This window comes from Phyllostomus discolor, chromosome 6, assembly GCF_004126475.2.
Source record: "Phyllostomus discolor isolate MPI-MPIP mPhyDis1 chromosome 6, mPhyDis1.pri.v3, whole genome shotgun sequence".
In the NCBI taxonomy this organism is placed as follows: domain Eukaryota; kingdom Metazoa; phylum Chordata; class Mammalia; order Chiroptera; family Phyllostomidae; genus Phyllostomus; species Phyllostomus discolor.
Genome location: NC_040908.2, coordinates 69,112,997 through 69,132,349, shown reverse-complemented (window position 1 = coordinate 69,132,349; position 19,353 = coordinate 69,112,997). Strand labels below are relative to the sequence as shown.

At 52.0% G+C, this 19,353-nt stretch overlaps 1 protein-coding gene across 1 annotated transcript in view; it reads right to left on the bottom strand.

Annotated features, from left to right (window-relative positions):
• LOC118496637 (protein FAM178B-like) overlaps nucleotides 1-18,542 on the bottom strand; it is a 45,042-nt gene extending 26,500 nt beyond the window's left edge. Inside the window, exons 1-5 of the mRNA XM_036029967.1 lie at nucleotides 18,066-18,542; nucleotides 17,047-17,108; nucleotides 14,692-14,799; nucleotides 9,706-9,858; nucleotides 2,174-2,285 (exon numbers count right to left, since the gene is read on the bottom strand). Coding sequence (XP_035885860.1) covers nucleotides 2,174-2,285; nucleotides 9,706-9,858; nucleotides 14,692-14,799; nucleotides 17,047-17,108; nucleotides 18,066-18,542 — 912 coding nt within the window. The remainder of the gene's footprint in view (nucleotides 1-2,173; nucleotides 2,286-9,705; nucleotides 9,859-14,691; nucleotides 14,800-17,046; nucleotides 17,109-18,065) is intronic.
• Between the last annotated feature and the right edge of the window lie 811 nt (nucleotides 18,543-19,353).

Sequence of the window (19,353 nt, the reverse complement as noted above, 5' to 3'; positions counted from 1 at the left end):
GAGGTGTGCCCTGCTTGCCCACCCCCAGCTCTGAGTCAGCCGCGGGGGTACAGGCGGGCCTTCAGCTGCCCAGTGACCCTGCTCGCCATTGTCTTTGATTGGACAGGGTGGGTTGGGGTGGTCACTTAACCCCTCTTAGGCCAATCAGGCTCTCTTTCCTGAGAATTTACATGGCCATGGAGCCTGCAGAGTAAAAAAGAGCCGAGGCCTGTCCTAGGATCCCAACCCTTCTCCATTCTGGTTCCTGTTCCTCCTGAGGACCCCACCCCTGCACCCTTATAAGAATCCCCCCAGCAGCTTCAGGGAGCCCTATGGATTTCTGCTTCTTGCAATCAGAGTCCACATAACAGTAAGGTTCAGAAGTGCGCTGAGCATTACGGCTACATTCTAGACATGCACCTGGGACACCATTCCCCAAATCTTTCCATCCCTAGAGCTCAGTATGCAGCCAACTTTCAATCGATGTCTGTGAACGAATGGATGCTGCTGTTACTGTGAGAACATTTGTTACAAGTGACAAGAAAACCAAAAGCTCAGAAGTGAAGTGGCAGGGTCCATCCTGGGAAGGTCTGTGGTACCACCACGTGATAGTCACATGGTCACTCTGCTGCCTTGCTCCTCCTTCCCCTCCTGGGACAAAGATGCTGATCAGAGTCTTGCCCGCAGGTTCCCAAGGTCAAGGGTACCCTTTCACTGATCTGGGCCCAGTTTTGGGAGTGGGGAGCTTTTGTGTCTCCTTCTTGAAATTGGAGAACTGGAGCCTCTGCACAAACATTCCTTCTGGAAGATGCCCAGGCCCCAGGGCAGAGCCTCTGGGGGGAACCAAAAAAAACAAGACAGGCCACAGGACTTCCTCATGGGACTCTCAGCCCCAGTTTGCACAGTGCAAACTGAGGCACAGGGCTGACACTAGATAACCTGCCCAAGGTCACACAGCAAGAAGTGGCAGTGGTAGAAATGCATACGGCCCGTGTGGCCTCAGGGCAGGGTCTGCGGCTGTATGGTCCCTCTGGGGCGACAGAGGTGGGAGAAGAGACGGGGCAGGGCTGGCTTACTCCTCCCAAGGCAGTCCACGCCGTGTCAGGGTCACAACAAGGACCCTCTGTGGGCGATGTCTTAGATGGGCCCTTTGTGCTTTCCAATGCCCAATTGTGTGTTTTGTCATACACTGTGTGCATGGAGCACAGAGATGCTGCACTCATGGGGGCAGAGAAGAATGGCCACACTGTTCCCTATTACTAGCCTATAATCCCGCTGGGCCTGGGGGAGGGATGAGGGCAACAGCCATACACAAGAGCCCCAGGCACCATGGGGGTCTTTTTCTTCTGGGGCAGGGAGGGGCAATGGGAAGGAGAGAGCTGGAGGGCTCTTTCTGGAAGGCAGCCCATCAGCCGAAGCCGACTTCCTTGAACAATCCACCCTGCATGCCGGCTCTAATTTACTGCTGGGATCCAGGCTCCAACTGGCAGGAATAAGACCAGCTGGAACTTGTGACCTGCCCTCCCCAGACAGGGATGGCCCTGGGTGGGTGCCAAGGCTGGCATTCAGACCACAGCAGCTGGTTCCTGGGCTGTCCCTGCTGGCTCCTCACCCTCTTTCTCAGTGTGAAGGTCTCAGGCCCAGGGTAGAATGTGGTTTCCCAAGTGCAATGTTTCAGCAGCACCAGCAGGGAAAAAACAGGCAGCTACGGCGGCTGCTCTGGGCTTTCCCAGTTGACCTACAACTCCACAGAGGGAGGGAAATGCTCAGACACCTGAGCACCCCCAGCTTGAAATTCAAGGGGGTCCCCACACCTCCAGGGTGCTACAGGGCCTCCACACCTCCAGGGTGCTACAGGGCTGTGGTGGGCCCTGAGCCAGGACCTGTGACATGGAGCAGAGATGAGCTGGAACACACAGAGTACCAGAGACAGAACCACAGAGAGGACTTCTGGTGGCACAGGTAGCAGCACCCTGTGAGGCACATGCCCTGGGTGAGGGGTGGACTGAGACCACAGGGTGGTCGGAGTACCTCCCTGACTCGGCCATCACAGGCCTTCCTCCCTCCTCTTCCTTTAGCTGGGACAAACTCAGCAGAGGCACACACCCCGCAGCCCCTCCCCCTTCCTGGCCTGCCCTGCCAGGCTGCAGGCCAGAACGCTCCCGCCACCTAGTGGCAGGCCTGAGCTTCTCACCTGAAACAACCACTGGAGCAGAGGTACAGGGCACGTGGGTGCAGGCGCCTGCAGGTAGAGGTTGCTCAGGAGGCCGCCACGCAGAAAGGAGAGCTGCTGGGCCAGCGGGGATCTGTGGGGGCACAGGAGTCAGGTTAGGGGGCTCCACACCAGTGGCCTGGTAGCCTTCCTTAACATACCTGTCTCAGTAAAATGGGGTGGGGGTGGGGGTGATTCTCATATTTCAGCTTCACCAGGATGTTTGAATCAAGTCAGTCATTGCTAGAGACAATGACTTGCAACCTGACTGGGTGGCTTGGTTGGTTGGATGATCATCCTGTACATCAAAGAGTTGTGGGTTCGATCCCTGGTCAGGGCACATATGAGAAGCAACCGGTCCATGTTTCTCTCTCACATCAATGTTTCTTTCTCTTTTTTCCCCTCCCTCCCTCTGGTGAGCCCTTGATGCAAGCAGCTGTCGGAAGGAAAAACCATTCACGTCATCATCGGAATCACGTGCTCCCCATGAACACATCCCACAGTTTTAAGCACATGACTGGGTGGTACATTTTGTCCTTTCCACTGCACAAAGGGGAGACTGAGGTTTTACCAAGGCTGATTGGAGGATCTGAGTCAGCTGAGGGGAGAATCGCGGAGTCACAGGTCTCAGCCCAGGGCCCCGCCGTGGCCGTGGACAGAGTTACTGGAGGGGCCCATGTGAGCCAGCGTTTGGGCTCTGATTACACTTTTCTGCCTGTCCTGTGTTTTTTCCGAAACAAAAGGGACACCTGAGAAGATGGACAAATAACAGAAAGGGGCCCAAGATGGGGAAATTCTGGGAAGCAAATCACAAATGAGGTGCTGCAGAGATGCTTCAGAAACCACGTGAGCAGCGACAGCCCTGTATCCAGGGGGACTGCACTCAGAGTCTCTACGTGCCTGTGGCTGGAGCCTGCATTTCCTCTATTGACAGGCTCCTGCAGGGCCTCTGCCCACTAAGAGGAGCTCTCGAAATCCCACTGCTGGTGTGGGGAGGAGCCCTAGAGTCTGCTGGTTGGTCATGGGGACCTACAGGATCCCAGGTCCCTATAAACCAGCAGTTGAAATATTCCATGTGGTTTTAGGGCCTCTGGTGAAAGGAGCTTCAGAAGTCATTTTGGAGGGTTGGCAGGACTTCCTTCATCGCTGGGGAGGCTGGGTCTGGGGGAGGGCTCTCCCATGGCTGCATTTTGTGAACGCTCCTTTTCTCTCCAGATAATGTTGTAAAGACAATTAACATGGACTCCAGGAAATGGAAATGTAATTTTGTGTTTATTCATTTTTAAATGGCCAGACCCATGCAAAGAACATTTCGGACAGCATTTAAAACCATGACTCTAGATAGAAATTTCCTTATTGGCCAGCCAGCTTTCTTCTCTTTTTTAAAAAGGACATATTTTAATCTGCTAGGAACAGAATGCTCCAAAACAAAGATTCCCTCCAAGCCAACTTGCTGTCTCCTTGAGCGTGTCCAGGCAATTACGAATTGTATATATTTTTTCCAAGCCATTTAAGTTCAGAGGAGAAAGCGGCTTTTTTTCCTGTGTTTTGAAGCTGATAGCTCTAAAATAGACCTTTATTTGTATATACAAATACATGTGTGCCCCAGGGCTTCTGGCTCGTGCTCTGCTGGACTCCATGCGCTTGGTCACATGGACACTCCCTGGGACTGACCCCACGATGCCTGCAGGGTTCAAGTACAGGGCCCAGAATGCAGACAATACCCAGGCAAACAGTGTCTGCAGGGCCTCACAAATTGTCAGGGCGTGGCCAGGGGCCGTGTGGCATGGAGGCTGGTGATGCAGGGACTCTGAGGAGACTGTACAATCCCCTTTTGGCTCAATGGACGCAGTTCCAACTGCTGCTCCAAGGGAGAGACACCCCTGGGCTGCAATGTCTCCGTGCTGCTACGCCCACCTTGTGGTACATTTTTTTTTGCCACAGAAATTATTAGGCTGCCTCTGAGTTCACAGAGGCCATGTTAGGGTTCATCTGTAACCAGCAGCAAGAGATGGCAGAAAGGGTGACTCAGCTGTGCCCTGGAGTGACTGGCTGTTGGGAACTGTGTGCCTAAGGCTGGATGAGATGTGGGAACTCTCCCCTGTAGGCTGGGTCACAAGTGCTACTTCACCTTGTGGACTCGGACTCACGGGCCTACTGCCTTCAGTGGAAGGGACAAGGCTAATGGCATGCATAAACTGCAGCCTGGCAGCAGGGCCTCCCTGCAGATACTGCCCGACCTGAGCAGGAGGGAAGGTTCCCACAGAAGCACCTGGTGGGAAAGGTGAGAAGAAAGGGAAGGGGCAGGAGGTATATGCTCAAAACTCAAAGTCCTTGGGTTGCAGAATCAGCTGCTGTTAGACTTACAAAAACCCTTGCCATGCTGGCAAATCAAGGGCGCAGACAATGGGTCCAAGTGGGTGCCTGTGCCTGCGGCTGAGCCAGCGCTCAGGTCAGAAGCTGTGCTGAGAATGTCAGAGGACCCGGAGTGAGGAGCGGATGGAGGGAGCCTTTGTCTCAGCAGATGTCACACAAGTCTGCCGAGCACAAAGCCCCAGCTGTCGACCCTGGGGACCCCAGTTGTCGACCCTGGGGACCCCAGTTAGAGAGGTTCTCACTAGGACAAGGAGCAGCCAGTCAGAGAACTGCTAATCCCCAGCCACCACAGCAAGGACAGAGGGCCGGGAGTGGGGGAAGGAACGGGAGAAGTTAGCCAAAAAGGGGAATTGCACAAACTAAGGGGAACACAGAGGGCACTGGCATGGGTCCATGGGTAGGTGCCTGGCCACAGCTCCGACCTCTGCTTGGACTTCCCATTCCTGATAACACCTGGCCAAGAGTCCTCCAGTCTTTCCCTCCTCGCCCGTCTCAGGGCAGCCGTCCCAGAGGGCAGGTCTCTTGATGCCTTGGGAATCCCAAGCGATGGTGGAGGGATAAACACCAGTGCGGCTGTTTATATAGTATCAGTTTCTGCGCCCTTGCCAAGTGACTCAAATGAAAGTTTAAAGGCCTCGATAGAACAGAAACAAATAATGCTAGAGTGTTCATGCCTGTTTCTCTTCTTTTTCTTTCTTTCCTTTGTTAGAGTTAAGCAGCACTGCCTGGTCGGAATCAGAGGCCACAGTGACAATCCTGCCTGTGGGCTCTGTTTTCAGGGACAGTTGCAGCCAGTTGGGCGGCTCAGTCCTGTCTGCCCAACTCTAACTGCTGGATTTATTTCACAGGCTTCAACCCCCGCATGCCAGGAGAAGGAGGTGGTTGTGGCAAAGCAAGGGCTGAGCCACAGGGAGATGGGGTGCGCAAGCAGTGCTGATGTCCACGCAGCTCGGCCACGTTCTCCTGCTGAGGTGGTCACAGAGGGAGGCCCTGGCCTGTGTGCACCAGGTGACCTGGGAACACACTGCAGACATCTCACCCGCCGGACACCCCCACATACCCTGCAGGGCCAGGGGAGCACCTAGAATAATTCAGCAGGCAGGCCCCACCCTTCCCTGGAGCTTCTCCTGCCTCCTGGCTGAGAGTGGGCCAGTCCTGAAGCTTTTCCACTCAGGGGATCGGATTTCCTCTTGAACTGCAGTCAAGGGAGGAGGAAAAGGTTCAGCCCATACCAACTCTGTCATAAAGGCATGGGACTGTGGTCCTGAGGAACTGACCTGAGGTCACACATCCAGCTGGGTAGTGACTGAGAGGGGATGGCCCCGGCCATCTCCAATCCCATAGCAGCAGGCTCCGGGGAGAAGCGTTCTTGCCCAGAAACCTAAGCAGGCCCAGTCCGGGAGGACGTGGGCTCAGACACTGGGGCTGCCCTCACTTGCTCTGCCATCTGAGACAGACAGCTTGCTTATGGTGCCAAGGCTTCCCACAGAGAACAGTGGGGAGAAAGATAATACTCCTTTTCACAGTATGGGGAAAAGTGACTCTATTTCTAGAAGAGATTTTGAAAAACTGCGTTCACTCTCTCTCCCCCTCAAATGATTAAAATTAATACATGTTCACTATAGAAAGTTTGGAAAACACAGGAGTATAATGAGGGAAATTAATATTACCTGTAATCACAGTGTTAAATTTTTGTATGACAAGAAAGAGTAACACATTGCTTTTTTGAGAGATCAAGTGATCTTTTATTCTCCCTTCATTTTAATGTTCCTGGCTTAACACAATGGGATAATTATTAAGGACTAGTATCTCCCATTGTGTCTGAACTTGAAGTCCTTGGCAAAAACAGGAAATAAAAGATGACTCCAAGGCTAAATGGTGACCTTCAGGAAGTAGCCCTCACCCACTGCATAGCAGGGACCCCTGACCTGACCACGTGCAGGGCATCCCTCCAGAAAGCCCCTTGAATCTGAGGCACTGGCAGTGGTGCCCGAGATGCTCACTAGCTTGCTTGAGGGAGGAGGGCCCGCATTCCTTCCTCCAAGGAAGCTGGCCAGCCACCTGGTTCCTTTTGGCAGGGCCACTGGGATCCAGGTCACCGCTCCACAGGCCAGCTCATCTGTCAGACATTTCCTGTGGCCCATCCAGCCTGGGACAGAAACCCCACTGTTGGCACGAACACTGCCGCTACTTGGGAAGCGCCTTCCTTCTCCTGTCTTCCCCGCCCGACTCCCGGCCAGCCCCTTCGTTGTCTCCTCCTTTCTCCAGCTCCACTATCTTTCTTCTCCCTTCACTCCCTTTCCCTCCTTTTCTTCATCTCTTTATTAGACACCTTTTCAATTTGGCAAAGTGAACCTTTATCAACATTCATACAGTCAGGCCAAATCACTCACGTCACATCCAGGGGTATATCCCAGGCCTCTAGACAAACCTTTCTGTGCCCGGATATAAGATCATTCTCTGCCACATTTGGTAACAGGGAAGAGCAGGAAACAACACTTATGTCAGGAAAAGCGGGCACAAGTGTAGGAGGGTGCAGCCAGAGGGTCCCCAAAAGAAGGATTTGTAATGGGGTTCAGAACTCAAGGTGTCCAGGAAATATTAGAAAGATATATAGGATGTCCTCACCCTCCACCACAGGTGTGAGTTGGGGGAAGGGACACAAGGAGCAGGGCCATTCAGAGCTGTTTTGCAAAGCAACTAACCTTTGTAGCTAACCTCTGGCATGGTCATTTAACACATCTATAACCTTTAACTGGTTGCATAGATATGTTAAATAGCTGTGGCCATGCTCTGAGCCAGGGGGATGGAAGGAACTTCCCTCTAAGATGTAACTGGGAGGCAACTCCCTCTAGTTATAGCGCCTGTGTGAGAGCTTGGAGATGATTGGCTCCATAACATGGGGCCCCAACTGCCCAGACCCACAATGGCAGCCCAGTAAAGCTGGAAGGATATAAATTCTGGCATGTGAGGCCAAGTGTGGGAGGAGTTGGAAATGAGGCTGCAGAGGAAGATTGGCGCGGGGATTTAAACCCAGACATGGCAGCCATTAGGGGGAGAACCACGCTGCTTTAGCAGCGTGGGGACTCCCACAACCGTGCAAGAGAATCACCATGCGGTTTTAGCAGAGAACCGCCACTCAGCTTTGGCAAAGTGGCGACCCCCCCCCCCCCCGCCCCCTTGCAGCCACTGAGGAGAGAGAACCACGCGGCTGCAACCATGTAAGGAGAACCACGCACTTTTGGCACAGGGGGATCACCCCCCCAACCCCAGCCATGAGAGGAATCACCACACGGCTTTAGCTGGAGATCCTGGCAACACAGCTGATGGTGCCAGGAACCGAGGAAGGCCTACCAGCCGAGCACAGATTACTGGGAAGAACTGGGAGCTGGCTGAGCTATGGACTTTTATTTCTTTTCCTGAGATACGGTACCCCAGACTGGGCAAAGGAGGGGAGGGAGGGCTGTGTGTGTTTGTGGGTGTTTTAAGGGACTTTGGGATTTTGATGAAGACATTAAGTCATTACTTTTAGTCTGTATAACTTAAATAAATAACTCCTATCTTTTTCACCAATCTCTAACATGGAGAGCTATAATTCTTTGGCGAAGGGAAAGGTAAACCTAGTACAGGGAGACCCCAGGAGAAGGAGTGGTAGCTTTAAAGTAATACAACTACTTGCACATGTGCAGTAAAGCCCACCAAAACTAGCCAGGAAGGATCCACCCTATAAGAATAAAGTCCCTCCAGCCCATAAGGTCAATCTCTGCTTGGAGTTGGCCTACTCCCATGTTCTCTTCTATAAACTACGGGTGTTTGGTTCAATTCTTTGTCCCAATCACTAAGAGCCTGGTTACCTGTGCCCACCTGTGACATAAGGGCTGCCTGTGCCTGGCACCGATGCAGTGCAGTGTGATTTCCCCAGGTGCATTACCCTCACTGAGGTGTTTAGGTCCTGATTTGAACATTTAAAAACATTTATAAGACAACTGAGGAAATCTGAACACTGACTGATATTAATGATATTAAGACATTACTATTTTTTTAGGTACAATAATGGTATTGATATAATGTCTAAAGATGTAATCCTGTCTTCTAGAGACACAAACTGAAGTACATACAGATGAAATTACATGGGTCTGGGGTTTGCATAGAAATCAGCTTGAGGAGACAGTGCTGGTGGGCAGGGGTAGAGATGGAACAAGATTGGCTTTGAGTTGGTAATTGCTGAAGCCGAGTGCTGGGTACATGGAGGTGCACTGTACTATTCTCTCTACTGGTGTGTATGCTTCGCACTTTCCATAATACACAGTTCTAAAGGAAACACATCAAAATGTTATCTATTATAAAATAAGGTGGGTTTAGAATGAATGGAATAGATAAACTAAAGCCCTGAATAGCTGCAAAAAAGAATAAGATTCCTGTATTCAAGTCCAATGTAGCTGAAGGGGTACTCGTGTAGGCTGGTGTGGGTCATCAGGCACACCAGCCTGCATGAATGTCCCGTGGGTGGCCGCTGCCCTGAATCTTGCCCTGTGGGCCTTCTCTCTCTCTTATTCTTAGTGGTATGGACTCGCAGTTGCAAATGTGGACATTACTGTCATAAAGGTTTTTTTTGAAGCCCTTAAAAAAAACAGTTAGTGGTTATGTGATGATGATCATAAATTTATTTCCAAGAGAAGAACAAGCTGTCCTAATGTTATACACAGCATACTTGTGGCCGGGGACAAACTTCTCAGTGTTAGCATCACACACAGATGGACATAGTGTCTCAAATGAGTACATGGTGGTGATGCTGACATGCTCTGGAAAACTGCTGACAGCCTAGAAAGTGGCTCCTGTGTAGGTGGAGACACAGCTCCAGAGGCTGGTGGTATGAGTGTGATTAAAGTTATTCCATGAAACTCAGGTGTGTGGGAGGAAAAGCAATGTGAGTAGGTAAATGCACAGTCTAATATTTGCTGAAATGCAAGGTTAAAAAAATTAAATATTGTTAGACATGCATGGCTATTTCATCTCTTGTCTTTAAAAGCTGACACAGCCAAATGGGCCAAACACAGCTTTGGATTTCCTCCTTTGGGGTGGACCAAATCACTGGGCCCCGTGAGGGAGGGGCCTGGTCATGCCGCACAAACATTTACCTGAGGAACAGTTCCTCCAGGTGGTTACGGGGCTTCACGTGTGAATAGTCCAGGATGCAAGGCAGGGGGTGGCGCCTGGGTAGAAACACAGTCTCTCCTGGGTGGACTGATGGGATTGCCTGCAGGGTCATGGAGAACCTCTCCACCAGCTCCCTGGCAAAGCAAGGGATGGGAAAATCGGGTCATCAGGTGCACCTGGTCTGCAGCTGGGGTCTGGGGGCGGGTGGGTGGGGGTGGGAATGCCAAACCAGCGGGACAGCGCCACCTGCTGTTGGAGGAAGAGCCCACAAGATACAAGCTAAGGAACTCTTTCTTTTCCACTCTGTTGTACACCTGATTCCTCCCTCAGTCCAGGAGCGCCTGAGGTCCTAGTTACAAGCCCCGCACCACCTGTTGGCTCTTTTCAGTTCTAATGTTCACTGAGTGTCCACCATGTGCTGGTGCCAGGTGGTGGAGGATGAATCAGGTGTGGGCTGCCCTTGCACTTCCCAGGACCCTGCAGCAGGTGGATGGGCCACAGAGCTGAGAGACATGGGTCAGCCAGTGTCAGGGAGAGTATCTGCACCATGAAGAAGCCCAGACTTCCTCTGGGCAGCAGTCCACAAGCTCCATGATCAGGAAGACTCCCTGAGAAGCTGCTAGAATGCAGATGTTCAGGCCCCACCTGCTCTGTGAGCTGACTAAGTAGACCAGAGCTGGGCCCTCGGACAGCAGAGGAGAGGCAGAAGAAGAGGGGATACAATCTGACTATGTCGGGAGGTGCAAACTGTTAGGACTAGTGACCCAGTGAAGAGGGACCAGGAAGGGGGAGGTAGTTGAGATGATCCCTGGGAATGAGGTAACTCTGTGCCACAAAGGTGGGTGGAAAAGCCAGCTGCAGAATGGGAAGTGTGCACATGCACGTGTGTGTACATGTGTAGGTATACACACATTCATAAACACATGCAGCACCCCCCCTCCATCTGACACATGCAACTATGATCTAGGGTCAGCTTTGGGCAACAGGATTTGGGGAAGAGGAGGCACTTCCTGTTTACTTCATACAACTGTGTTCTGCTGGATTTTGTAATGCATTTAACTACATTTAACTACAGTAACAGCAGCAACAAATTAAATCAGCTGTGGGTACTCATTCCCTCCTCTCACCAGAGGACTGCCCACACCCAGGTCCCTGGCTGGGCAGAGACTGAACTTGGAGAGTCACAGCACGTAGGGCTCACAGGAGGATCTGGGGCTCCCGCAGCTGGCCCTGCAGATGCAGCAGTGAGGGGGCTGCCCACTGCTGGCAAGGCGAACTCTGCTCACTTCATGTCAGGCTGCCCAGTGTCAGGGGATAACCTGAATTACAGAGTCGCCCTGAGGATGACATGGCACAGTGAGGGGGTGACTTCGGGAGCCACCTGGAAGAACCAACACACAGATGGTAAAACAGTTTTCTGTTTTGTTAATTTCTTTGCTATCTGAATAACTGACTTCCAATGTTGCTTTTATAATTTAAAAAATGTACAAATTACTAAAAGTCTGTAAGAAGTAGGCTCACCTGTAAAAGGGTCTTAACCTTGTCACCAAATCACTGTTCAAAGGGACTTTTGTGATATTAAATACAACATCTGTCATTCAGAGTTCTGAGATGACCCTCATACAACTAATTAAGGATTTCCTGTGCAGCCCAGAACTGAGGATAAAGGATGCTGTTGTGGTTTAATGTCCTCCCTCCCTGACCCCAGCACGCACATAAGGTCTTTTAACTTGAGGAAATAAAGAATATAGGACGTTGTCCATTCAGAACTACCAGACAGTCCTTAGCGTGTGAGCAGACAATCTGCTCAGGATGCTCAGGGTCCTTTCTGAGGGGCAATTGTGGCAGTTTTGTGACTCCTGGTCACAGGCGACTTGTCTGTCTGATGTGACCAGCCCCGACCTCAACTTGCCCCTCCAGGCCTACACTCCTCTGTGCTCCACACCCTACTCAGGAAGGGAAGAGGCTGCTGGCTTTGTGCATTGGGGAGTCATTTTCTTTGAAGCAGAGAGTTGGACTGTCCCATCAAAATGATCCCATATCAAAACTCACATCTCAGAGTGGCTGTTGTCAAAAAGGCTTTCTCACAGTCCAGCTTTAAAATGTCACATGCCCAGAAAACTATCAGCAATTGTAAAGCCTGAAACTCCTTCTGCCTTAAGCCAGTTGTCCCTATAACTCCCTGCCTGTGAGGATTTCAAAATATCCAGGCCATAACTTCTGGAATCCTGGATGTATGTAGTAGAAAGGCAAAAGGCTAGAATAATGATTCTTGCTAGAGAGATCTTTCAAAGGTTCAGTTCCAAGGCTGGCTATCCAGACAGTCGGGAACCTGGAAACCAAATCCATAGGCCCCAACTTAGAGAGACAAGTGCTTTCATCACTCATGATGTTACCAAGGCCTTTGGCCCACACCGCTGGTTCCACTGTCTTCACGCCCAGCCACCTGCACTCAGACACATGGTGTGACTTGCCCATCACTTTTCCCCAGGGTCTCTGGGCAGCCTGTGTGCAGTGTTCCGCCTATCTGGCCACTTGGGTTTGCACAGTGAGAACTGGTAGCAGGTAGGATGCAGGGGCCCCTGAGTCCAGGCCAGGCCTGCAGTGACTCCCGCCTGTTCCTGTGATGAGGTTTTACGGAAGCAGTCATGCTCATTCTATCGACACATTGTCTATGGGACGGTTCCTGCCACCCCAGCAGGGCTGAGTGGTTATAACAGAGACTGTGTGGCCCTTGAAACCTAAAATATTCACCATTTACAAACTTTCCAGTAAGTGTGCCCATCCCTGATCCAGTCTGGAGACAATTATTGGAAAAACTTCAGAAATAATCAAATGGCAAGCCCAAGTGTCACTCGTAATAATCTCTGGGCAACAATAACATTTGGGGATCCCTAAAGTGGAGAACACAGCAAGTGGATGCCAAAGGCAAATGTCACCTGTCACTGCATGGACCAGCGCTGGATACTACCACAGACTTATGGGAAAAGCAAAGCCTGGACAGGCAGACAAGCTGCCCCCAGCAACACAGCTGAGGTGGCTCCCCTCCTGCAGCCCATGCAGGCTTCTGAGCACACAGCTTCTGGGGAAGGGAGGGAGGAAAGAAGAGAGGAAGGAAGGAAAAGACAGGCAGAAAAGATCTAACCTGACTCCACTGTCCACTTCAGCTACTGCCCATTTTTCACTTCCACTCTGCTCCTCCTGTTCTCTGACGAACCTACTCCAGCCAGGTCTGCCCAAAGCCATCTACCAGAGCTGCTCTTGTCAAGGTTAACGTGACCTCTAGGTTTTGCCCTTGGGCCCCTGTCTCTTCTCTCTGTGTGGTGCAGAGGTGTCCAACCTTTTGGCATCTCTGCGCCACACTGGAAGAAGAGCTGTCTTGAGCCACATATTAAACACACAAATGCTAATGAAAACCAATGAGCAAAAAAAAAAAGGTTTTAAGTCAATCTATGATTTTGTGTTGGGTCACATTCATAGCCATCCTGGGCCGCACTTGGCCTGTGGGTCGTGGGTTGGGCACCCTGGTAGTTGCTCCCTGAGTCATCTCACTCAGTTTTGTGGCTTTAAGTGTCATTGTACCTCAAAACTTCTAAGCCTGCCTCTCCAGACAAAGCATCCTACCCGCCTCCTCAATCCTACCTCTGAAATCCCCCAAATGAACTCCGGATCCTACCCCACCCCACCCCACCCCACCCCACCCCACATCACTTAGTCTCATTCCAGACAATGACAACCTACTGCTTGCTCAGGCCCAAACCCTCAGGCCTCCTTTAATTACTATCCCCCGTCTCTCCTCAACACAGTGGCGGAGGATCCTGTTCAGGCAAATGGTAGCAGCTCACTCAGAGAAGCTCTGGCATGGAGCCCCTACTCAGCACCACCCCCAACCCCACCCCCGATCTCCTCTCCTCCTTCTGCCTCTCCTGGCTGCTCCCTCAGCACACCAGCACTGGTCTGGTCTAGGGGTGGGGGCAGGCCCAGAGCTGCCTCTCAAACTCTTCCAGGCATCTGTTTAAAGGTCATCTGCTCACGGAGGCCTTCTCTGAGCCCTCATCCAAAATCTCCCAACCATCCCAACGGTCCTGATGCCCCTCCCTACTTTATCCTTCCTCACTGACACTTGTCACACAGCTTCATTCAGCTGGTTCACCGTTAGTCTCTCTGCCTTAAAAGCAAGTGACATGAGGGCAGAGATGTCTGCTTGGCGCTGTTCTCGCTGTGTCTCGAGAGTCTGCAACAGAGGCTGGCACCAGGTCGGCACTCAGAAGATGTTTGTTGGATGAATGGACAGATGGATGGACAAACACACATGTGGCTGAACTAGTAACAGGGTACCCTGAACGTGGAGTAATCTGCGGTCCTTGAGCATCTCCGAGACTCTGGAGACGCTCAAGGCACAGATGAGTCCACCCTCCTCTGGCCAGTGGGCTCACAGATGCCACCTGCACCACAGCACGGAAAGCACCTGCTCCTCCCCAGACAGGGACGGTGAACAATGTCCTGTGACTGCAGTCTCCCCTTTAAAGGCAATTTTCATTTAGACTTTGGTCTCATGCAGTTATTGTCCCAAGACCCAGTTCTATACATGTGGCAGGCAGTGGGGACAGAGCAGGCCATGTTTCATATCTGTGTCCTCAGAGGCCCACACTGAACTCTGACACACAGCTGGTTAGTAAATATTTCTTGAATTGATCAATGAGTGGGGGTAAGAGGAGGAGGCAACCCGAGAACTCACAAATGACAAACAAATCACTGGCTGAAACTGTCTAAAACCCAGAGTGTGGCAGACCAAGTCCTTTGCCTGGTGAGGTGGGCACAGGGGTACTGCCCCCACCCCCTCCCCACCAGCACCTGCACCTGCCCCTGCCCCATATCCTCCCCGATGCCCCGTTGAGTCCCGGGTACCCACCCCTCACCTAGGTCCCCACTGTGTCCTTCCCTCTCCCTGTGTCCACCCTCCCCACCTGTGCTCAGGTGTGAGAGGCAGGTCCTCCTCATCGAGATCCAAGGACTCAAGGTCAGGACAGCCCTGCGCAAGCAGCTTCTCCTGCTCCTGCTCCAGCGCCTGTTCCCTGCAGGGAGATGAGAGCCAAGAATGGGGTCAGTGCTGTTCCTGGTGGGTTACCCAGCCCCGTCACTGGGCTGCAGGGACCCCCAAGCACATGGTGAGGCCTAGGGGGGACGGACCAGGAAGCTGCAGTGCCTGCCTCAGAAACGTATTTTTCTGTGGGGAGGTGTGCGCTGCATTGATTGTGTTATATCTGCACACGCACAGATGGGTAGACAGACCTGAAAAAGGGCGATTTTCACCATGCATCTTTAAGTGTGCTTTTATTGGTGTACCTTATTTTGGCATTTGCTCACTTTTTAAAAAAATATTTGCTTGAGGACATGCTCATTAATTTTAGAGAGAGGGGAAGGCAGGGAGAGAGAGAGAAAGAAACATTGATGTGAAAGAGAAGCATTGCTGGGGTTGCCTGTTGCACAGGCCCTGACTGGGACCAAACCTGCAACTTGGGTGTGTGCCCTGACTGACTGGTAATCAAACCTGCTACCTTTCGGTTTACGGGACAACGCTCCAGCCAATTGAGTCACACCAGCCAGGGCATTTGCTCACTTTTTAACATACCTTGGCCTGTGTCTAGCCCTTTTGCTCCTCCTGAGGTCCAGCTGCAAGGCTGGGAGAAGCCCTGTACTCATCGCTGCCCAGAGCCGGGACGCTTGGCCTGCCTCTCTGCCTCAAGTGGCAGCCCTCCAGATCTGGCTCAGCCCTTGCCCTCAGCAGCCACAGAGACCTGCAGCCCACATTTCTCCCAACAGCCCCTGAGAGCCTCACTTCCCACCTCAACCAGCCCTCACCGGAGGTTCTGCTGCCAACCTTTATCTTGCCTGAGTCCCTACTCCCTCCCCTGCTCCAGCCTTCTCTGTCCTTGTCCCTCAGGCTGTTGAGAGGGCCCTGACTGCCTCACAGCCCTTGTCCTGGCCCTCCCAGTGCTTGCCCTGGCTCTGCCCTTGGGTCCTCAGTTCTCAAAGATTTTTCACCTCGAGCCTGGACCTCTGTCTCAGGTTCAGATTCCTCTAGCTAGCTGCTGACTGGATGGTTTCCAGCTTGGTGCACTCAGGCCCCTCTGATGTCACAGGTCCAATTCTGAAGTCCTCTTTCCCACGCAGGTGCCATTTCATCACCAGTCACCCTACTTCCTCTCTCGCCCTTCCCATCCATTCCCCACGATGCAGCTCGAGTGCTCTTTGTTAGACACATGGGAAAACATATCACTACCTGCTCAAAAGTGCCCTAGGACTCCATCCTGTGCTCACGAGGCCCCTCCTGCCCTAGCCCCTGTTCACATCTTGGCTGCATCTCTTGCCATCTCCACCCCCAACACTCTGGCACCAAGAGCTCCAGTCCTGGCCAGTCAGGAGAGGCATAGCCTGTTCTATTCACCTTTGTATGTGTGGTCGTCCCTGCCACCCTCCCAAATCTTCTAGTCTGCTGAGGTCCAAGGACAAGGACACCTCTGGGGAGTCTTTCCTAATCCCCTGGTTAAGTTAGGTGCCACGATTCCAGGACTCTCCATAGCATCTCTATGGCCCAGGAAACACTAAAATCATGTTAATTTCCAGGTGAACTGGGGCTGCACAGTCATCTTTATATCCAGCACCTGGTCAGGGCCCAGCGCAGAGCAAGAACCTCCCAGTGCTAGGAGTTGGTGTCTCCAACACCATCTTGGTCTTCCTAAGGGACCAATTCTGATTGAATTCTTTGCCTTTAGAAAGTAACTTCTATGTGAGGTAAGGCTCACTGTAACACCATGGAGATGGTGGATGTGACAGCAATGAAGTGCTATGGGAAAATGAACAACATGTTCTCCAGGGTTGGTGCGGAGTACCAGGGCAGGGCAGCAGGAACTGGTGCATCTTTGTGGAGGCAGGAGGCAGGCTGCACGCCTGTCAGAGCCAGCACCTTCTCTACTTCTAACACGGTACCTGAAAAGGAACTGAGAGACGAACTCTCCCCTTTCCCCAAACTTGCAGGAATTGGGCAGAAGGAAGTCAAGATGAAAGAGGAGCTGAGATGAGGGCTCTGTACATAGTGGGGGCTCTCTGGCCATGACCCTCACCCCATTGACCTGGCTGCTGTTTCCCATGTTCATTATTAATTCAAGTACATAAGGCCCCCTGGGGGGGGCACATGGTGGGAGGACGTAGGCTGCTTTATCCCGAGAGGCATTTGATATGAATCTTAGAGGACAACCTCTGAAATTAATGCCAACCCCACAGACATGAACACCCCATGATGGATCCTTTCTTGAACTCACCTCTTCTCCTGCAGCAAGTAATCTAAGCTATTGATGTAGCTTTCTGAGTCCCCAGGGGTGAGCTGGAGAAACAGGTCATGGGAATGGGAAAGAAAGAGAAAGACAAAGTAGAGGGGAAACAGAATAAAATTTAATCTAAATTAAACCCTTTATTTTTGTTAACTTTTCTGAATAGGCAATCCATTCACATGACTAAAAAAATAAAAAAGCCTGAAGGCATTCAGTAAAACATTTCCCGGGCCCTCCCCACAGGAATGCTGTCAGAGGCATTCTGCACACAGAAAAGCAGACAGCAACGTATTACAGCCTCTGCCTCAACACAAAGAGCAGCACACCATACGCCCCATCCCGCGCCGTGCCCTTTGCATTTTGCAGTATGTCCAGAGGGCCATTCCATATCAGTCCTTCAGAGACAATTTAAGAAATACTTTCAGGGCACTCTGACATGTGACTGGAACAGAATTTATTACTTCCCTAGTGGTGGGCATTTCAGTGACTGACAATCTTGGGCTATCAGAGAGAAGTGAAGCCCTGTTCTTAGAGTGCATTTCCTTAAGTGTCCCCACCATCCTTCTAGCAACAGCAGTTTGCTCTGCTTGTGAAGTTCATCGCAGAAGTGTCCACTCAGGAATCTACATCCAGCAGACCACAGTCAGCTGAGTTTCTGTGCCTGACTAACCCTGGCCCAGCTCCAAGGCCATAATCTCCAGGGCCATAATCCCCACCATGGCTGGGAAAGCCTTGAAGGGCCCCATGCAGGAGGGGCACCAGATCTGGCACTGCCAAGCCACCTCTTAGCAAGACTTAGGAGTGGAAATAGAGGGAGAGGGGTACCCCAGCCTTTAGGGCCCAAGGACTGCAGGGAGATTAGGGGTATACAGCTGAGGAAGGATGATGGTCCAAAGGAAGTGGTCACAGGACAGTTGGGATATGGCCCAGGAGAAATGTCAAAATGGGGTGTCTTGGGGGTGACGGAGGAGGGTGACTGAAGATGAATGGCAAGGAGAGGAGGTACCCACCAGTGGAGCTGCAGCCTCCTGGCTTGGTCCTGCTGTGTTCCAGAACAGCTCCTCCAGTGAGGCCAGGTTCCCCTGCGGGTCTGAAACCTGGGACTTCTGCTCTAACTCCGAGGGCACCCAGCAGGCCAGTCTCCTCAGACTCTGAGGTCCCACCGTACCCACCCACCTGCAGGCTTGGGCCCGCTTGCCAGCTTGCCGAGCCCTCGGGGTCAGGAATTCAACAGGAGGTGGGCTCCAGTTGGTGGGAAACATGTCCCCTGTGGCCTGCATCTTGGGCTTCTTTGAAGACTTGGCAGTTGGAGTTGAGGTGGGGCCGCAGAGGCACTGGGTGGGCCGGCGGATCCTCTCGTGGTGGGGATGGTCCAAGCTACCATGCTTCAGGTTGGGCCGAAGGACGGGGGCGGAGGCAGCTGTCTCGACCCCTGTGCACAGGATGAATACTACAGTGTCCCCACCTGACCACCACCATCCCACCATGCTGAGGAGTAAGGAGAGGGGGCAACCCTGGATTGCTTGGCAAGATGCATGGGAAACCTTAGCCATGGGTTTTCCATTACTGTGTGGCCCCAAACCTCAGGAGGGCTCTACCTGTGCAGGTGAGAGATACCTACCTTCTCTCTGAGGAAGGGCTAGCACAGTCTTCTGGGACTTGGCCATCTGAAAACTTCTGGGAGTTCTGTCCTGGAAGAAACTGTCTGTCATGTGAGGTCAGGTGAGCCTTCAGAAGAAAGCTCATGTTCTGGGGCCCTAGGTTCCCAGAGGAGAAGGCCCGGACCTCTGGTACCCAGGAGGGCATCCCCCCTCCAGCTCCACCCAAGGATTGACCATGTGCACCATGAAACTCGAGTTGCTGAGGTGACGGGGGCTTGATCTGACTGCCCATTTCAAGGATGTGATGAGCAAGGGTAAGGACATCAACAATTTTTAAAACCTGTATAAAATTAAAACTAGTGGGTTCAGCAGGAAACTTGTGTTCTGAGATGACATCCTGAGCATCTTGCTTGTTTGGTGTCACACTTGTCCAGCTGTTTTCCCACAAGGACTGGGCAAGGCTGTCCCCAGAACTAGCATAGGCTAGTACACAGTAGGGCTCAGTGCATTTCTGTTCAATGTATGAATGATTTAAGCAGGCCCAGGGTCAGGTCCAACAAGCCTCCCCCAGTGCTAGGGACTGCCTGTGCCCAGCTAAGATGGACCGTGTCACTTACACAGACATCTCTCATCACATCAAGCCCAGGCTCAGGTAAACAGAAATGAAGGTGAAAGGCTAATTCTTGAATAAGCTGAA